General features: G+C 40.1%; 1 protein-coding gene across 3 annotated transcripts in view; it reads left to right on the forward strand.

Moving 5' to 3' along the window:
- The window catches only part of map4k3a (mitogen-activated protein kinase kinase kinase kinase 3a), a 71,701-nt gene that overhangs the window by 41,393 nt on the left and 9,573 nt on the right, over positions 1 to 20,735 (forward strand). For 2 of the 3 annotated variants that reach the window (XM_084684820.1, XM_084684818.1), the window contains exons 14-25: positions 2,249 to 2,307; positions 3,082 to 3,144; positions 9,327 to 9,385; positions 11,561 to 11,599; positions 12,575 to 12,682; positions 13,652 to 13,706; positions 13,868 to 14,051; positions 18,477 to 18,580; positions 18,947 to 18,988; positions 19,388 to 19,472; positions 20,172 to 20,251; positions 20,471 to 20,531. In XM_084684820.1, the coding sequence (XP_084540946.1) occupies positions 2,249 to 2,307; positions 3,082 to 3,144; positions 9,327 to 9,385; positions 11,561 to 11,599; positions 12,575 to 12,682; positions 13,652 to 13,706; positions 13,868 to 14,051; positions 18,477 to 18,580; positions 18,947 to 18,988; positions 19,388 to 19,472; positions 20,172 to 20,251; positions 20,471 to 20,531 (939 nt within the window). The remainder of the gene's footprint in view (positions 1 to 2,248; positions 2,308 to 3,081; positions 3,145 to 9,326; positions 9,386 to 11,560; positions 11,600 to 12,574; positions 12,683 to 13,651; positions 13,707 to 13,867; positions 14,052 to 18,476; positions 18,581 to 18,946; positions 18,989 to 19,387; positions 19,473 to 20,171; positions 20,252 to 20,470; positions 20,532 to 20,735) is intronic. The other variant, XM_084684819.1, reaches the window with a different exon arrangement.

A 20,735-nucleotide genomic window follows, 5' to 3' on the forward strand; every position in this document is an offset into this window, starting at 1 on the left:
ATATTTTGAAAACTAAACTTGCCAATAAGCAATGGGACATCTTCAACTACCTGTCACCTTTCAGCACTCACCTCAGCAACAGAGCTGTCTGCACTGCTCCTGCATGCTGCCTCTGACTCACTCTCAATCTCAACCACCTAGGCTATATCAGGAGACGTGGAGATGCATTGAGCATTCTTTCATATTGATAATTGACATAAGCTTAATGTAGATTGTTCATATGAAGATTTCTGAGATGTATATCATGTTATCAGCATATCAAAATTACCATTGGTATAGGTTTAGAAGCCTAATAATTATGTAGGCTACATAAAAAAATTGCATCTCCGTAAAGCATGACTGGACAGTTCAGAAATGGTCAAATGTGTGTTCAAATCTGTGGTCTTTTCCACAGATCACATCCTTAAGATGTAAGCTTTCAGAAAATACATGGGTTAGGTGGTTGAATCCGTTTCCCTAAATGGCACAGCCCAAAAAAGCCATATACTCCATTTACCAATACTGAATTTATTATGCATGGGCAGCATACTAATATGGAGAGAAGGATGTGTCTCTTGTCTCATTAGATAACATCCTGAGGATATACATTTTCAGATGATGGTTTTAATGGTTGAATCAGTTTTGCCTTCATACAGACTATCATGTAGTAATGAAATGCTACGAATTGCCAAAATTACAAGTTGAGCAACCTTGTTAAATTTGGAAGACAATTCTGAAATAAAGGGTTTTTCTTTTTTTCCAGTCGTTAGAAAAACTAGCATGTTAGCTAACGTTAACTCCAGATTAGCTCACGGTTGTTATGGCAATAAAAAAAACACCAGCAATTTATTTTGTAGCTACTTGGAAAAAACATCCTTGTCATCTCTCTCTGCCTGAAACAGACGCCTAGGTCTGAACACGGCCAAAAGCACAACATATTTCAGACCCATATTAAAAAATCAACAAATGCTGTTCCACTTGTAATGGGTAAATAAAGTATGCTATTGCAAAGTGCTAGATGTAGGTAAAAAGCTTGCTTATCTAGCTAGCTATAATGTTTGCAGAAGGATCTTTGTGACTTAATGCTAACTAATGCTATTATAGTCAGAGAATGTCTCATAAGGGTGCTTTGGCCACTGAAGGGAAAACTTGGGCAACTCTGACTTACTTTCCTTTTCCTCGAAAAAAACCTCCTTATGTCCATCTCGTCTGTGGAACAGTCATGTCTGAAGTGCTAGCTGCAAGCGCGATGCGTCGATCAGAGTATGGGAGTTGACACTGCGTGCGTGATGCCGTTTGTCTAGAAAACGTGGTGTGGAATTCTATTGCTATGGGTGATTCCCTACTGATGAGTGGAACGGATTTGATTGTGAAGCAATGGAATGATCGCTGGACTAGTAGACCAGTCATGCACTAATATTTTGATCGCAAAAGTGGGGGGGTCCAAACGACTTTTTTTTTAAGTGGGGGGGACCTGACCCCCCTAAGTTACATTGCGGCAACGCCCATGCTCCAGTCTCTCTCAAATGAGAAAACATTTTTTACATGACAAATGCATGTTTTAAGTAGTGTGTCATATAAAACTGACCTTATAACTTCCATTATGTGTGGTATAGTTTGACTGATCTGTACTTGAGTTTGTTGCTCTCTTTAACCTTGATGCATATAGTTATTCTTACGGACACGTATATGAGATTGTGAAAAATGTAAAGGCGGCTTCATGAAAGATTCATGCCTTGTGTTTCTACCCCTCTCCCCCCCCCCCCAGTACAGTTATCCTGCCTTTGACCTTGTGGTTTAGCTCAAGAAAACCACCCCCTCCCTCCCTCCATCTTTCTATCTCTCCTACCACTTACTGAGTCGCCTCTCTGGAGAATTAAGTATTCATCCTTCGAGTGCAAAAAGCATAAGGAACAGCTTACTGTTCAGCCTGGGACTTTATCTATTGGTTTTAATCACCACCGTTTTGTTTGAGTCAGTGTCCTGGAGGATTATGGGGAAATAAATTGCTTGCACAACCATTAATATAAGCCCATAAGCAATATTCTACGTTGGCAGTCTGTTACTTTTACTCCTAAAAAGTTGTGTATTTGAGGAAATAATTATTTGATTTAGGACTGAACATTTTTGGTTTTGGCATGCTTTTAATGTAACATGACATTTTCTGTAACATGAGAAAGCATTTTTTAGTAGTCCACCTGAAGTAGTAAAGTTTTTACGATGTAATCAATGCATGTTTTACCTATTTGTCTCTGTTTATCTCCTACAGTTGACCAAGTCAAGTTTGATCCCGTACGTAGAAAGGAGACTGAACCATATCATGACCTAGTGAGTGCTTGCTCTAAAACGCACACAAGCACACACATACACACTCTCTATTTGTTTGATGCGTACGTGCATGCCCTCTGATTCATTCAGACACTCACTCTCCCACTCCCCATTTTCTGGCTGACCAGACAACCTCATCAACATCTGACAAATTTTAGCCATGAAATCATACAATGCAATAATAATCACCACCACATCACAGCCTCCCACTGCCAGCCTCCCACTGCCAGCCTCCCACTGCCAGCCTCCCACTGCCAGCCTCCCACTGCCAGCCTCACATTCCCAGCCTCACAATTTCAGCCTTACACTTTGTGTTCATGTTAACGGTCACTTCTATCTGTGGCCATCTCATAGCTGACTACTGCATGATGATCAAGCCCGGGTATATTGATGTTTCCTCAAAAGTCTACTCAATATGATGTCATTTATTAGTTTTTACAACACCATGAACTTCCTAAAACGATCAACCTAATCAACAGAGGTACCAAATGACAGACAATTGTAACTTCTGTGACTAGTTCAAAATATGAAAGGGCTGAATGACTTACACATTGCCTATTTCTCTATCACTGCCACATTGTTAAAACTGATCATTTTAGCTAACAACAAATGCTCCCCCCAACCCAACAGTCCTGTTGGATCACTTGTTTCTCACCCCTCACTTCTCATTTCAGCGACAGTCTCTCACCCCATGGTTCTGTGTGTTTTTAGTAAACCCGAAAAGCCGCCCCTCTGAATAATCTGTATTATTTTCTTGGTCTGTCTACTAAACAGCACGACTCTGACGATTTTTTGGACTGTGAGGAAGATATATACTACACTGCAAGATCTAATCTGGTATTTTTGTTTTCTCTCATATGCTCTGGTCTCTTGAATTCTTCCTGACATCTTCCTGACTGTCCCTTTTTTGTTTTGCTTCATCTTGTCATCTTTCATCCCGTCTTTCAGCTCACTCATGCTTCGTAGTTCATTGAAACAACATATCCTCATCTCTCCTTTTGTCCGTGCTGCGTTTCATTGCGCATGACGGCCACTGCCAAGCTGTCTGTTAAAGTCCAGATTCCCGGTGATGTGCTGTATCCTCATATCCTAGTGTTTTGTTCACAGGCAGCTGTGATCTATCCGTCTGCCTTCCCATATAAGAACACGATAGTAGCCCCTTGGTGGTGTTATTGCGATATGAGCGGGTATTGTATTTGACGCTGGAAGGTTTGTCATTATCGTTATTTAATGTATTCAAATACCCTAGTTTTGACTTGAATTATGCAATAACCAGCCCAAAGGTTGAAATAAGGGTGACCATTTCTATTGTAATAGAAACAAAACAACAATTAAATAAAGGAACAGTCCGGAAAATGACCGCTGAAATGTTGAGCTAACTAAAGGAAATGGACTTTGACCTATGCATGGAGGTAGGGAGTAAAGGAGTAGCTATTTTATCCACCCCCTTGGGGAAATTGTTGGCAGTCCAGAAGAAGGGGATAACAGTGTTTCCTCTATGTTGATTTTGGCCGACCACGGCTTCATTTCTGCCGCCACGGTATCAGAAATAGGGCTGTACGAAAGGCCGTCTATCAGCAGTGATGTTGTGCATGCAGCAGAATAGCTCGGACACGCGCTTCACACCGCAGTTGAGATTGTGTGTGTGCGTCCTTGAGAAATAAGTCATATAACTTATGTTGTCAGTTACTTATGTCAGTAACTTATGTGGTCTATAGTTCTTTGAAGTTAACTGGTGATTTTTGTTGTTTGTATTCTTCCCCTGCTAGTTAAATTGCACATGTCTGTTGATTCGCTAGCGATTGCTGCCCTCGCTCACGTTTGTATTTTAGGTGCATTATTATGCTGAAATAATTCATTAATAAATAGTGGATTTATTGTTATTATTTGCTACAGACTGCTTAGCCTATCAAGATCAAATGACCAAGTAATAATTAATTAATCGATAGGCTAGGCTTCCTGACCATTTACAATGAGTTGTTACGTCAATCATTAATTGACAGAATTTATGCCATTTATAACATACTTTCTAAGTGGAAGGTGTCTTTAAGTAGCCTAACCTTATTACTTTAGGGGAAATAGGACAAAATATGTGCAATATTACATTAGCTATTAGACTATTACATTAACCTGCTCCTAAATATAGGGTTAGGGTTAGAACTTTGTTTTGGCTTTGTTTCAAACACTTGTGAAGGAATTGTTTATGAGTCCCTTTGCCCTCTTTAGGGCTAAATGAGCTGCTGGCACACTCTTTTTTCATGGGACCACAGAAGGGCATTTTTTTCAGCGTTTTTCGGCTTCAGTGAGGCCATGTCTCTGGTCTCAGACAACGAGAGAGATGGAGGTGGTGGGAAATCTAGATGATGAAAGAGGAGACTGCACAAGAGAGGGATGGTAAAAGGAAGTGGGAGAGATGAAGGGAGAGTTGAGTTTTTATGTTTGAGGGAGAGGGAGAGAGATGGGGAGTAGGTGAAGGAGGAAGAAAAAAAAAAGCCAAGATGGGGAGAGGGAGAGGAAGAAAGAGCAAAAGTGTGATTGTGTGTTCCATAGGGACGTTGAGGCTGCAGCAGGCTTCGCGCCACCAAGTTGGACAGAAGAGTGCTGCCTCAGCGCCCACCATTACTTAGCATAACAAACAGCAAAATAAGGCAAATACAGCACCTGCGCTGAGGTAAAGGAGCTCCCATGCTAAAGTCAAAAAGCCCCCCCCCACCCCAGCCTGGCTCTGCCCTCCTACGTACTTCCGCTCAATTTGGATTTTGCTTCTGTACTAGGTCTGGGAGCTAGGCTCTGAAGTCGGTTTCTAGAAACAAATTTTTTGTAGGTCCCATCAGCAAACAGAGGGAGTGGCTGAGAACGATGACGTTAATGTTGTGCACTAGTTTGAGTAGTTCAGTAATGCCGGCGGAGACTATTCTGCGGTTGTGGCAGCAGCACTGCCGAATATCCATAGGTTAAAGCCAGAGCTAGAACATTCCTTGCTGAGTTTTGTTGGTGGCCATGATGTTGTGGCCCTCCTCCCCACGGGGTTCGGGAAAAGTTTGATTTTCCAGCTACGGCAGCTAGTTCCAGTAGTGGTGAAGGAGTTGGCTAAGGCGAACGCTTGCGATTGGTTTTGGCAAATCAGAGTGGCTCTGGGCAGATCCAATAGATAAACTTCAACAGAGGACCCGTCTTCAAGGAAGCTAACGTTTGTCAATGGAGAGATCCCAGACCCTCTGTACAAATGAAATGTACGAGGGTCTGGTTAGGACCAGGCTCCCACCCCCCCCCCCCCCCCCCACCCCCGACAAAACAAAGTTCTAACCCTATATTTTGGAGCAGGTAAATGTAATAGTCTTATAGCTAATGTAATATTGGACGTATTTTTGTCCTATTTCCCCTAAAGCAATAAGGTTAGGCTACTTAAAGAGATCTTCCACTCATAAAGTATGTTCTAAATGGCATAAATGCTGCCAATTAATAATTGACGTAACAACTTAATGTAAATGGTCAGTAGCCTCTGGACCAATTATTTGTTTGTAAACATTTGGGATGTGCGCGCAGCATGGTGGTAGAAAACCGGGAAAATTTAGCCTTTATAATGGCTGGAGAATTACACTGACTATACAAATACAGGGCCGGCATAAACTAACTAAGCGGCTGCTTAGGGCCCCCGTGGCCACCAGAGGGCCCCCAAGAGGACATGAAATTACAGTTTAATACCGCCTTTCTTCAATTTAACGCTACTGTCGTTTAAATGCCGCACCAAAAATGAACATTGTGTAATAAACGCCGCCAGAAAACACCGCCCAGAAATACGGTAGGAAAAGCATGTCCTGAAATACCTAGTAGCAGCATGTACTTATAATGAACATTCTCTTGTGTTGCACTAGGGGTCCACTGTTAGTTGAATACGTTTCAAATATCACATCAACATACCTTATTTTGCAAAATACTCTAGCTAGCTAGAGACTAGGTGTAAGTCAGCATTAGAAGGGAAACTTACAGAAACATAGCCAGAAAACGAATAGCAGTCTAGCCTATGGCTAACGCACATGTAGATTATCTATTGAAAGAACTGGAGAGCTGTACTCTTGCGTTAGCAAGCTAAACTAGTTTACAGGCTACAGTAGGTAGTCTAGGTGTTTTTGCTATCTAGCTGTTCTTGCATTCCTTGCAAATCAGTGTTAATAAAAAGCAGATGAGATAGAGCTAGCTAGTCTAACTAACATTGACATTTGCTTGTTGCTTAAACGGTGATTTAGAAGACCGTGATGTTCAAACAAGTATCTGAATCTAAGAACATTTAATGTAGCAAACACTAAGCATTCTAGTGCAGCTAGCCTAGAATACCGTTTTTCTTAGATTAAACGCCGCCCTCGAATAAACGTCAAACCAAAAAAAAAAAAAAAAAAATTGAAGTTTAATCAAAGAAATACGGTAATTAAGAAGAAAAAAAAATGGCGACGCCGAGGGGCCCCCAAATCAATTCTGCTTAAGGCCCCATAAAGGCTTGGACCTGCCCTGTACAAATATTTTGATTTAAAAAGACCAAAAAGGTCGAGAAGGACAGTCTTTAAGAGAGAAAGCGATTCCCCATTGATCTGTCACATCAAAATTTTGAATGAAATTGAGTTTTGAAATTTGAGTGAGAATGTCGCCCTGTAGACCGCATAGAAATAGGCAGCCATGTCTTCACGTCATGTCACACAGTTCATAATTTTACAGTTTTACAGTCAAATCTATACCAAAAAAAGTTGAGCAGGGAAGATTTCAAGGGAATTCAGCTTTTTGCACCTAAAATACAAACTTGAGCAAAGGCAGCAATCGCTCTCGAATCAACAGACGTGCAATTTACAGTAGCTAGCAGGGGAAGAATACAAAAAAACGAAAATCACCAGTTAACTTAATTTAAATTAGCAATAACTATATAGACTTATACAATAACAGGCTTAAATGAACTGACAACATAACTTATACGATTTACAGTTCTCAAGCACGCACACAAGCAATCTCAACTGCGTTGTGAAGCACTTGTCCGTGCTATTCTCCGACATGCAGTCTAACAATCACTGCTGATAGACGGCCTAAAATTTTGTACAGCCCTATTTCTGATACCTTGGCGGCAGAAATTTAGCCATGGCTGCCTCACTATCCAGGCGAAGTTGCAAATATTGGTTTCTACATCTTTACCACAAATATATATTTGATTTTCCTTTATATGTATAGTCTAAAGCAGATAGGCCGGTGGAATTGTTTCATAAACTTCAAACCTGCACAGACTAACTACAGTACCAGAATAGATGTTTCTGGAATATTTAATTAGCTCTAAACATGCTAGGCAAGCTTAATCAATCCCAGATCCAGTCATTAGGAAGGATTTCAACCCAGGTATAACAATGTGTTAAAAGGTTGTCAATATCCAAGGCACAGCTGTAACAGCCAGACTGTCACCTCACCAATGAATGTCTAAGAATAAAAAAAGTTGGGCCAGTTATCAAAGCATGGCGCCATCGTGACAAGAGACCTAGACAAGGGAAATGGATAGATGAAAGGGGAGAGGAAAGATGGAGCAATGGAGAGATGAGGAAAGATGGAAAGGAGAGATGGAGGGATATAAAGGGGAAATGAGGGAAGAGAGATGAGAGGGACAGGAAGGGGCAGAGAGGTGACGAGTCACTGAGACGGAAAGCCCTGGATCTCCACTGTCAGTTCTCCTTCCCTCTCTTCCTTCTCCTTCACTCTCTTCCTGTTCTCTTTTTCCTCTCTTTCATATTCACTTTGCTTTCTCTTAGGGCCTCACTCACTCTCCCACTTCCATCCCTGTACACTTCTCTCTCCCTCCTCCACCGCAAAAACCCCTCACTCAGCAGAAAAAAAGGCTAGTGGTGAATAACGATATGACAGTTTGCTGCGCGAGGGGAAATTTCCATCAGTAATCTAGAGCGAGTGGAGAAAAAAAATGAAATCAATGGTGTTTTGCATGACAGAGAGGTCTGGTCTGGAGTCAGAAGCGAGAGGTGGCTCAGGTTGGTGAAGGAGAGGATCTGATCATCACTGAAGCTTTGATAATCACTGAAGCTTAGGTAATCACTGGAGCTTGGGTAGAGTTAAAGTTTACCCCCAGCGATGTGGTGGGGGGGGGTTAAAAATTAATTTTAAAAGCCTCTCTCCACACTCTCCCTCCATTGCACCAAAATCTCTTAAATGATGGGATGATCATCAAGCCTCTGTGTGATTGCTTGAGCAGAGCTGCCCCCGCCCCCCCTCCTCCCACCTCAGTATTAATCTCTAGAAGCTGGATTTGACTAAATTGAGAAATGGTGTACAGCCACAGTGGTTTGGGTTCCAGAGGATAAATCTGAGTTTTTCCTGCAGTTGCCCCGTTGCTTTCATCGTCTTGTCATCATTCTTCAACTTTTGCTGTTTTTGTTTCCTTCTCTCTACCTATTGTCTATCTATGGCATGTGGATACTTCAATTAATGCTCCTAAAGTAAACCTTCTAGTCTGAAAAGAACAAAGACAGTTGATGGAACCATGTCAACTAACACCAAAGTGGAATAACAAATGAATATTAGCTATATGTTAATGTTTTAGGAGGGGCTCAGGGATCATTTAGGTGTCATTAAAGGAAGTGTCAACCAGTATGTCCTCTGTTTGTTGGATTCCAAGGTCTACACAATGCCTTTCCATTTAATCTCCACTCAATCTTCTGATCATCCTATCTTTATATGCTGTTAATCATATTCATTATGTATGAACATATCAATGCATGTATACCTGTATACATCTCAATGTTCTATTGGCAAGTTACTGGATTTTCGCCAAAGGACACTCACTTAACACTCAAGGCACACCACTCCAAGTCTGAAGTGTGGCTTTCAAAAACGATTGAAATTAAATTCACGGCCTAAATTACTTTAGATGAATAGTACTCACCATGCACCTGTATGGCTATGGGACTCTGGAGGTGTGTACATGTAAAAATATTGCGAGTATTCCTTTTTCTTACAATTTTTGTTCCTTCTTCTCCGAGGATTTGCAAATGGACTATGAAGACGTATCTCCCAAAGGTTCCATCTTGGGTGGAAATAAGTAAGTGAGACTGTTACCATGCACAGCTGTACGCTATAGTGCAATTAGAGAGTATTGAAACTCCTTTGCTTTTCCCCACATTTTTGGTTTTTGATTTTTTATAAAGTTGCAAAAATATGTCCAAAACCTTTTTTGCCTTGTTTTTGTGGGTAGATTGGCCATTCCACTGAATGGGTGACTGGAATGGATTTCTGTCCCCAGGACATTATATGTATAAAAATGCACGAAAATGAACTCTAAAATGCATTTGATTATTAAGCAAAGTGTCCTGCACATTCAGCTAAATGCAAAATTTAAAATGTATGATTAAAAACATTAATAAAACCTACATAGAACACAACAAAACTACTACACCACTACTACAAGGAAAGCACCAGACTCTTTTTTTTAACTTTTTAAATAATTTATAAATACACCTGTCATTCTCAGTGCTCTATTTACTCAGGACTCAGGGTAACTCTATGAAAACGAGTGATACGTTGACAGATTTTTGTCTTCCCTAATGGTTTAGCTTCTTGAATGACAACTTCGGGCTAGCATCAATGACTGGCCAAGCCACCATCCTCTCAAGTACCGTTTCTGTAAAGAATTGAGTTTCTTTGTCAGTGTGTCCGTTTATTGCAAATCATTATTGATTGGGATTGCTGACTCAGTTATCCCTGGGAAAGTGAAGCCTTCTCACTGTTATGAGTGGGAGGGTGTTTGTATATGTTAGTATATGATGACGGATGGGTGTGTATGTTTGTGACTGTAAGATGGGAGGAGAGAAAGAAGGCAAAGGAGAGAATACCATGTGACAACCTCATCTTCATAGTCTTACTCACAGACATTTCAAACATTGTGTCTGTGTATATACATTTATAAACAATACTCTAATAATATACACTTGCGTTAATACTTTGACTATCATCAAAAAAAGCATGCAACTGTTGGGAACTGGAAAATGAATTAGACCTTTCACACACACACACACCTCGCACATCCACATTAAACTCACACACACAGACTGGAAACACACCAGAGCAGGAACAGAGAGTACTGCATCAGATGGAATGCCACACGAGCGAGACAGGGGCAGGAGGCTGTTTAACTAGACCCTGGAAAGCCAGAGGCTCCCAACAGAGAGCGACAGGTACTCAAGATAGATTTACCATACAACCGCTCATTTGGCCAGTGTCATAGTAGTCTGGCGGATGGCTGGGTGGGTGGAAGGATGGAGGGATGAACGCTTACATGATGTGAAATGAGAGTCCAAGCTTGTATGTGTGTCAATAACATTGTATGATAGATCATTGCACACACAACACATTTTCCCCCATCAAAGGACAGTGCATTTTGCCATGAGAGAAAGGAAAGGAACTAGTCTCCCAGCAATCCAGCCATACCATGGCATGCCCTAAAGATTTGGTTTGTAAATGGGGGGGGGGGGGTCACATGGCTCAGCGGTTAGGGAGTTGGGCTATTAATCAGAAGGTTGTTAGTTCAATTCCCGGCCGTGCCAAATGACGATGTGTCCTTGGGCAAGGCACTTCACCCTACTTGCCTCAGGGAGAATGTCCCTGTACTTACTGTAAGTCGCGCTAGATAAGAGCGTCTGCAAAATGTAAATACAGCACTGGATATTTTTGCATAGAGTGACGGTTTAGTCCCTGATAGGAATTGGACCCTGTTTGTTGATGTTTTTCTGCTATTTCCACCAATTGAAACGTTTTACCAGGGGGAAAACCATAAAACATATTGTTTTGTTCTTCATTTTATTAATTTTTTTAATTAGCTCCGCCACAATCACTTGTGATTTGCTTGTGGAAATTGCACTCTCCTCCTTTTCTCTTCTCCCCCTCAGTGTTGAATTATTAACAACCAAAACACAGAAATGTGGATTTTGAGGAGGAGAGCGAAACATTAAGTTATTTGACCAACAAAAAAAGAGTTTCTTTTTAAATGTTAAAGCTGAGGCACTTGAGTTACAGTGCTTCAGTTTTGTTTTTTTAAACGCTTGGGGAAAGAAAAAAATCAACCCTTGAATGCTTTATATCCATCATGTCTCTCCACTTGAAGTTTATATAAGCTTCCTAGTTTACTTGTATTTTGTAAATTGTTTTTCTCCACCCTCTATCCAGGCATTTAGTTGTTGTCCAAACACAAATCTCTGATCTCTAATTATCTCATTGACAGGAGTCTTTTGAAATCGGTTGAAGAGGAGCTAAACCAAAGGTAGGCTCTATTCCTTTGGTCCTTCTCTTAATCATAGCCCTTTTACTTTTCCTCTGTCTCCCTATCTATATATATTTTTGTCTCTCCTTTTTGCTTTTATCTATCTTCTTTGTCCTCTTTCTCGTCCTCCATGCCTCTCCTCTTTCCTCTCACCTCCTCTTAGAGCGGCTTCTAGCGCTGCTCAATATTTGATGTGACCTAACCCCTCCGACGCCACGCTTGTCCGGGTGAAATGGAGGAGTCATTTGCTTAGAACCACTACTGTGGACACAGCTGGGGAGTCTCTCCTTTCCCTTCTTCTCATCCCCCCTCCTTTCCTATCCTCTTCCCTCCTCTCTTGTCTTCTCCTCTCCCATCCTCCTCTCCCATCCTCTCCTCTCGCCTCCTCTCCTCTGGTAGAGTATTGGGTATTAAAGCCATATGCCTTGTCACGGCTCATGGTAAAACAGTGTTTGACATTGTTTCAGGCCCATCTTTGGCCTCACAACTAGCTGCTCTGCACATCTATTATTTCGCTGGTTCCGAGGTTAAGGTACGGGCAATCAAGCGCTCGGCAAGACTTAAGTTGTTTTCTTGACCTGCTTTTGGTTCCGGATGCATTCAGGGTTCATACTTTAAACTCTAAAAGACTCAAATATCTGTGCCCCCCACCACGCCCCAGTATTTAAAAAAAAATGCTAGTTTGTCTCAAAAGAAGGCTTTGACTACCTAAAAATGCAGGTGTCCCCAAACATCATAACCACCTCACTGTACTTCTTAAAAAGCCAGTCAAGAGCTCTGTTAGTGACTGCTGTGTTATTAGTCATCTCTCAGTTGTACTAAAATACAAGGTTACCCACCTCTGAGAGGTAGTAACTAAAACAATAATGGAACAATCCCATTCTTGCAGACCCTGTTGTTTACGGTCGTTAAATCAATGATCTCTCCCTTTCAAGCAAAGTAAGCTAAGACATGCTTCCTCTACCTTTTCCTCAGGGGACACGAGACTCACTTAGAAGACGAAGAGGATGATGATGGCGGCAACGACGCAGATTCCGTGAATGGGGATGACGCCGATATCGAAGATGAAGATGAGACGCTACAGTAAGTCTACTCACATGATACGTCTGGAGGGCTGGCTCATCTACAGCTCTTGAAAGATCTACGAATCTACAGTTTTGAGAAACTGCCACTGTGATTCTATTGCAATGCAACAAATGTTTGGTATGCAAAATCTTTTTTAGGTGAACGCTGTGTAAAAGCATATATATATATATATATATATATATTTTTGTACACAAATTTGGTTTTAACCATAAACGGCGACCTTATTGTAATGTCACTGTCGATGTTCAAAACAACAATCTTTTCACAGAAGCTACAGGAGGCCAATGTGACATCTGAACATACTTTACATATTTGTTTGTCATTCCAAATCCATTCCTAGCAGTGTCAAGGAATTCCATTGCCCTAGATTCTCTGGCCCCATTCCTTTTCAAGAAAAAAAATGACTAGAATACAAAAATCAATCTAAACCCTGTCGTCTGTTCCCCTCTGCCCCAGTCACATACCAAACCCCCCTTTCCAGACATTTTCTTTACTTTTTATTCTGTACTTAACAAAAAATATATAAATATTAACATTTAGGCTGCATACGTAGTCTTTGTTTGGACCAACATGAAAAGGCTCCAGAGGAAATTATTCCTGGTCGGCATTCAAATTTGACCCGTGTTGTCATATTTGGAAAAGAAAAGGCAGTTTCTTCAACTACACACACTGATCAGTCGGTCTTCTATTCTACCTTTCCACATCAGAAACATTCTATTACATGCATTTTTCTTTCTTTGCATTTTGACACTATTTCGCAAAGTACTTTTTGAGGGAGAGAAATGCTCTTTTTTTGTCCAGCAAGCTTATCTGTGAAAACAGGCCTATTCAGCCTGAACAGTCACTAGCACTCACATATATACATTTTCTTTGTCTTTATTGCTTGCCATCAATTAGCACAAAAGTATGTGGGACAACAAGTGTATTTTTGTTTCCTAAAATACACCTTTACTTTCACCCTCTCAGCTCTAAGGGCTCAACTATGCGACCCAAAGTGCTTCCACCGCCTCCTCCAACCAAGGTAGGTTTGCCATTTATACATTTTTTCCCCAAACTAATGTGCTAAAAAGCATTTTTTTCACCCTACATCACACTGTCAGTACCTAATTATACCTCAATTCAATAATGGTATCTTGACCACTTTGCCTGATGTTCTTCTTCAATGGTGTGTCTTGCTCTCAGGAAAAGGCCATTCCGACCCCACTGGAAGACTCCCCAACCCACCAGGGTTCCCCCAGTGACCATGACAACCACCAAGGGACCATAAAGCGTTGCCCCACGTCAGAAAGCCCTGCCCGGTCAGCCACACATGGGCCTCCCAGACCGCCGCCCCCCAAACTCCCCCCACACAAGCTCAGCAGCTTAGGTAGGTGCTGAGTTTGCTATGAAGCAAATTAGTGCTGCTAAACAATGTTCCCTCGAATTTTTTCCCGCACTGAGCAAATAGAAAATCTGTCTTAGCACAAACCTCAGTGCTCTGAGCAAAGTTTGCAGAGAACTCCGCTAGCTTCTTCGTAGCTAAATATAATAGAAATCTTCACCAGCCTACCTGGACCATTGCTTGTGTCCGTTTTAACAATTTCATCAAGCCATTCGTGTTTAAAGTTAAAATGTAAAATTGCCCCTTATTTGGGGCACCTGTAACAAGGGCATAGGTTTGGTCTCCGCTTTGGTAGGGACACTTGTTTGTTCAGAATTTTTTTTTAGACGTAAGGTAGGTAATTGGTTCAGGTTTTATAGAGCTGTACTAGGCCTAGCAGTTACATCATCTGTACTGGATTTCTGAGCAATGAAATCATATGATGCACACATTTGGGCATCCCAATTTATAGCACCTTTTTACTACAAGTATAACTACTATACTCTTATCTACAAGTATAACTGTGAATGATAACATTCATTGGTAACATTGTCTAAATATCCCTTATAAAACTGCAATTTAATGCAATATTTACCAAAATGGACAATTCAACTTCTCACCTTAACACCTGATGCTGATTTATCACCAACCTGCTCTACATCTGTATCTTCAGGGTGCTGTTTTTCCTGCACAGTTATTAATCAATTTAACACAGACGCTAACCATGCTTAGTTGACTGCTGACATTGGTCGAGATTACAGGGATAGGCATATTACTATCCAAGGGATCATATAGGCCTACTTATTACCAGTTAATATTTTGAGTTGCTAGCCTGCTGGTACTAGGTTAAACTAGCACGGTCCCATTATGTGGGAAGGTTAGGTTTATCCTTCTGGCTTCAACAAGACAAGCTGCTGCTAACACACTGGTCGAAAGATTGCAGACGCTAGGGATATATTTAATGCAAGCAAAAGTTACATGCTCTACTACACTAACAACTTTCAAAACGTGTCCATTGTAGAATGGGTGTCGGTGTAAGGCTAGCAGGTTTGCACTGTGTGTGTAGTTTTCCTACTAGCTATTTAACAACGACCTTCTTGATAGCTACTTACTCTCTGGGTGATGAAAAAACTTCTGACATCTTTCTTCTTTTTGGGTGACATTTTCCTATCTATAAAGCACACAAGGGTCAAAAATATCAATGCTGAGACCAAACGAAATACTAATATGAGGCTTTATTATTTCCTGGCGTACTGCCAGCTGTCTTTCTGCAAGTCATGATTCACTAAGTGTTTCTGATTCTGCCTGCCACTTCAGCCAATTAAATGACATAATCTTGTCTCGCAGGCTCGAGGGCGCATTGTTTAACTTAGAAATGTATTTTTCACTTTTCTGGGTGACAAATATAGTAAAGATAAAAATACGAATGAGTTTTGCATATACAAAGTGCAAAATATTTATTTAAAAAATTCACAAAATATTTGTGGGGACGATTGTATCTTTCCCTAACTTTGGTTGTGACTAGTCCCTATGGACCCTATGCAAACCTACGCCCTTGGCCTGTAAAGGTAACATTTCAGATTTTTGTTGCCAGTCAAAGTTTGAGCAGAGCGCCAGGGTCGTTGTTTTGTTAAAAACTTGCTTGTAGTCTAGAGTGACATTGAAATGTATGAAGTTTTGCTGATCAACTGAACATTTATTGGTTTTATAACATTTTATAAAAAGTTATAGTTTTATAAAAAAAGAAATACAGATTACATTTTGTGCGCGGTCTGGAAAATGTAGTGCGCGGGTCCTTTAACTGGTCTGCGCGGTCTCGCAGGCGCGCAGCTTAGAGGGAACATTGATGCCATGGGCGTATCTAGCCCTAAACTTTTCATTTTTCATATACATTTTTTTTTCTTCATATTTTAAATCTAAATGTGTTCATTTCTCTTCCTAAAACCCACTAAAGGACACTATTTAAAAGGATATTTTAAAACATTTCTTCTGGGGGAACACGCCCCCAGACCCCCCTAGTTTTAGTTTGGGTCACAGGAAAAATAATAGGTTTTATCTAGGGGCTTAGCCCCCCCAAAAGTGGGAACCTAGATTCGCCCCGATTGTTGCTAAACCCTGAGAGATAAAGGGCCTTCAAGCTGAGGACACACACAAAAAAAATCTAATAAATACATTAAGATCTGTGTTTGAATTATCCCTACAAACTGAATTATTCTTGCTGCTAAATCGCTAAAGTTTCATTCTGTGAAACATTTTAGTTTGGGGGAAAATGTAAATGTAATTTAATCTGGGGCAGTGCAGTCAACCTTGAATACCTTTGGCATAATTAATTTTCTTAATGCTTTGCTCACAAAAAGCCAGCGCAAAGGTGCTTTCTAACTTAGTCATTTGAACTTATAAAATGAACTCCCCCATCCCCTTCCCTGATTCTTTCTTTACAAAACAACCCTCTTTCCCCCCTTACACACACACACACAAACAAGTTAATTGTGTCAGTCTTTTCCGAAGGCATCAACCGATCGCACCTCCTGCACCCAAGCGTTTTGTGAGGCTATTTATAGTCCGGGGGCAGCGGTTGTTTAGGCATGCGATAATGTCACACACCCACTCTGCCACATCATAAGTCACCATGTACAACAGCCCTGGTCTGCGTTTCCTGATAACGATGGATCGTAGCAACAATCAAGCAAAAAACGAAACCATTGACATTTCTTACGTGTGTTTCCAAAACATGCTCGTTAGGAGTTGGCTAATCTATGCGCTTTCAATAGCTACACATTTTCAAGAGACACTTTAGCTACCATGTCTTTGGGAACGCCCGTAAAACTAAGATTCGTTGTACGATGGATTCTACGATCAATTTAGGCTTACGACACTTTCAGGAAATGCAGCCCTGGTCAATATCACTTCCATCCAGGGCCACCCAAAGGGGGAAAGCTTTCTGGGACCCAGCGGTGGTGGGGCCCAGCCGCGATGCCTGCAATAATCATGTTCGTCCTAAATATTTTAAGAAATTATAACAAATTTTATTTTGAACTGAAATACTCACCATTACTTAAAAAAAGCAAACATAAACATTGTATTGTTGCTCTAGTAAAATGTAGCCTGTTTCATAATGAGGGTTCCCCCCCCCCCCCCATCTCCTAAAAATGGTATGAGTCGTTTTTTGTTTAGCAATGTAATTTACTGTTCTAAGGTTAAGATAATACTAATGTCAGAGTAGACTACATTTTGTAGTTATGACAGGACCTGTTCAGAAATCGGGATATCAGAAAAGAAAAGAGAAAAAAAGGAGAGAGCTAACAAGGGCATTACCCCCAAATAAAAGTAATAAACATTTTTTCCAGTCAACTTCGAAAGATGCTCCCAGCCAGGCTGCAGAGACAAGCAGAGCAGCAGTAGCCATGATGCTAGCCAAGAGGAAGCTAGTTTGAGCAAAGCTGACACTGAGAAAGTGCATGTTCTGCATTGCTCATATTGCTCTGAGGATATTCTGCACTTTACCTTAACCACTTAACTGTGGCAGGAGGAGAAAGGTCCTTAAGTAAACACAAAATCATAAAAATGACTTGCGCTCCACAATGAGCCAGGAGAGGCTCAATCACAATACTTGCCATTGAGTGTGAAATGGCTAAACAAATTTACTTCAAATAAATTATAAAAGACTTTGCATCCAGAAAGACAAGGACGATGGCTGTATAATAGGCACAGATGAAGGCAGGTAAATTGTATAATATACTAGAAAATGTGGTGTAAGTGTAGAAGATTTCAGTGTGTGAAATTGTCATTTTTATGTGTGTGTGTCTGGCCCGGCACCACACAAGTTATTAAGGCCTCTCAGTTATATTTATTGAACTTCATGTTTACATTTTAAAGATGTATAAAGATTCTATAATGTAGCTCCCATCACTGAGTAAGTCTCTCTCAGTTTACATATGTTTTATGAAGGAGAGAGAGAGCACACAAGTGCAGGCGTTAACATAAGTAAAGACCTATTGGGGGGGCCCATTCACTGGACCTTTTCAGGGACCCAGCCATTTCTATGGGCGGCCCTGCTTCTACCTCAAGTAGTTTGACCGCCTGTCTGACCGCCAGCTTCTCCTCACTGCTGAATCCACATTCTATATTATCTGTACTGCCTTCAGTTTCCATGTGGCCCTTGTGCTTATATATATATATATATATATATATATATATATATATATATATATATATGAAACTGAATCAATGTGGTAAATTGTAATAATTCTGTACTCTGCATATGACTTTACTAAATGTAGGTTAAAGACAACACATTAGTATGTTAACTGTTACATTTCAGTTAGTTGAATGTTGTCCATTGTAGTTATAGTATTTTGTCCATTGTAAGAACCAGAGTCCATTTTACATTTTGACAGCCAAGTTCTTAAACAACAAATCCTTTTCCGACAGGCAATGGAGTTAGTTCGACAGACGTGAGCAGTGATTCTGGGGCCGAAAAGCAGTCTACTACGCCCCATAGTGGTACCACAAGGAAAGACAGGAAAGAAATTCCGGTAACAAGGATACAAGGAAATTGTTAACTCAGTTTGTTTGCTTATAAGTACTCAGAACCTACATCTAGCTATATCTAGTTTTTTTTCTCCAATATAAATATTAATTGAGGACTGCTTTGACCTTTTGGAGTTCATGGTCTTTCTCACTTATTTGAAAAGAGAATATTTAAATGTAGCCAAGAGCTAAAAACTGAAAAGGAAGCCATCTATTCTTACCTAATTATATTTACTTTTTTTGCATGTATTCAAAATGTTATCATTTTCTGAGAGTGCAATATGTCCGTGTACGTGAGTGAGAAAGATTGCAACTATTATTAGTCACTGTTTGGCAACCTTGGTGTTAATGACGTCACTTCTTTTCATAAGAAACCTATCAGTAATGGCCTCCCCCCCACCCCGAAAGTCCATGTAAGTCCCTAATCACAACCACATTCATACACACTGCTTTGGTCTGACTGGAAGTCTTAATACTAAAGCTATTTTTCAGTAAAACTTCTAGGGACTAGTCAATTTTGTCTCAGTGTAATTTAATCAACCTTCTACTTACAGAAAAACTAAAATACCAAAAGTTTCAAATAACTTCTGCTGGTCTGTGACTTACTGCATAAACTAGAAATATGACCTTCAGATTTAATTTATTTGTGTCATTGGAACATTGGTTTGACAGTCACAAGTTGAACAAATGAATGTACTATTAAGTAACAATAAAATGTTTTCTTATATTTTGACATGGAACAATAGACACCTGCAATAAATATAATGTTCAATTTTGATTATAATTTAATAATAATTGTTTTTGTGCCTCAGATGGGTGCTTGTTTCTCAAAAGTCTTCAATGGCTGTCCTCTCAAAATACACTGTGCTGCATCCTGGATCAATCCCGATACAAGAGGTTTGGCCTTACATCTGTGATTCACCTAGTATCCATTTATAGGCTCACCAGTGGCTAGGATTGGTTGCAATGTAGTTCAATTAAGGATTTGTCTACTATTTTTACAGTTGCTTGGTGGTATCTCAATTACATTTAAAACTGTATTCAAAATAGCCCTTTGGCCTTTTTGCAGTGTAGTAAACTAGTTAAACTATTATTTTCATTTTTTTCCAACAAAACTTAAACAAAGGCAATGTTTCGCTTAACAATTTAAGTACATTTTAACTACCAAGTGTAGCCAATGTCTTCAGGGGCACATCATTTTGTTATAGTGCTTTCCAACAAGATTATATATTAATATCCAGACTCAAATGTGGTCTGTTTTAGCTGCCTCTATCATATTACATTACAGATATGGCAATTGTCCATGTCTGGTAGTTTTATTGAAGTGTCTACTTTTTTATGGATGTATGTTTGGATCTTTGGATGGTGTAGCTTAGTGCAGCTCATATTTGACAAATTGAATGTCTTCTTTACTATTGCAATCGGACTGCAGTAATTATAGGAGTGTAGACTTGCATGACACAGAATTGCATTGTCAGTGCTTTAGTTGTGACGTTTGCAATTTTAAATTTGGTTCCAAGGTAGAAGCAGATGCACAATGAAAGATAAATTAGTAAAAATGGTTTGTATTATTTGTCTTTTATTTGCCTGTTTCAGACCAGTATCTCATATTTGGAGCAGAAGAGGGCATTTACACGTTAAATCTGAATGAGCTGCATGAAAATTGTATGGAGCAGGTACGCTTAACGATCTTCCCTTTGTAAATGTATCTCTGACATTATACATACCCATAGGCACAATTTAGAAGAGTTTAGTTTAGATTTTGCCTATGAAATACGATATAATTAGAAAGGAGGTTTGAAGTCAGACCGAGAACAATTAACTATGTTGATGTGCACCACAAAACTTGTATAATTTTTATTAAATACCTGTATATAAACTTTTATTTTCGTTAGCTGTTTCCCCGAAGGTGTACGTGGGTTTACGTCATGAGTAACAGTTTACTCTCCATATCTGGTAAGGGTGCACAACATCATAGTCATTTTATTCACTCATATTCACTTTACTACTTTATTACTATTATTCCAGTTAGTGTCACCAAGACATAACATATCCTGTGCACTAAATGTCACAATTGAAGCTACTAGAAGCCAGTTATCATAAAGAATATACAGAAGTCGATGGCTCAAATGTGTCCACACACGCCTAGAGTCAAACTTT

The sequence above is a fragment of the Hypomesus nipponensis genome, chromosome 21, assembly GCF_054491055.1.
Source record: "Hypomesus nipponensis isolate SF chromosome 21, ASM5449105v1, whole genome shotgun sequence".
NCBI lineage: Eukaryota > Metazoa > Chordata > Actinopteri > Osmeriformes > Osmeridae > Hypomesus > Hypomesus nipponensis.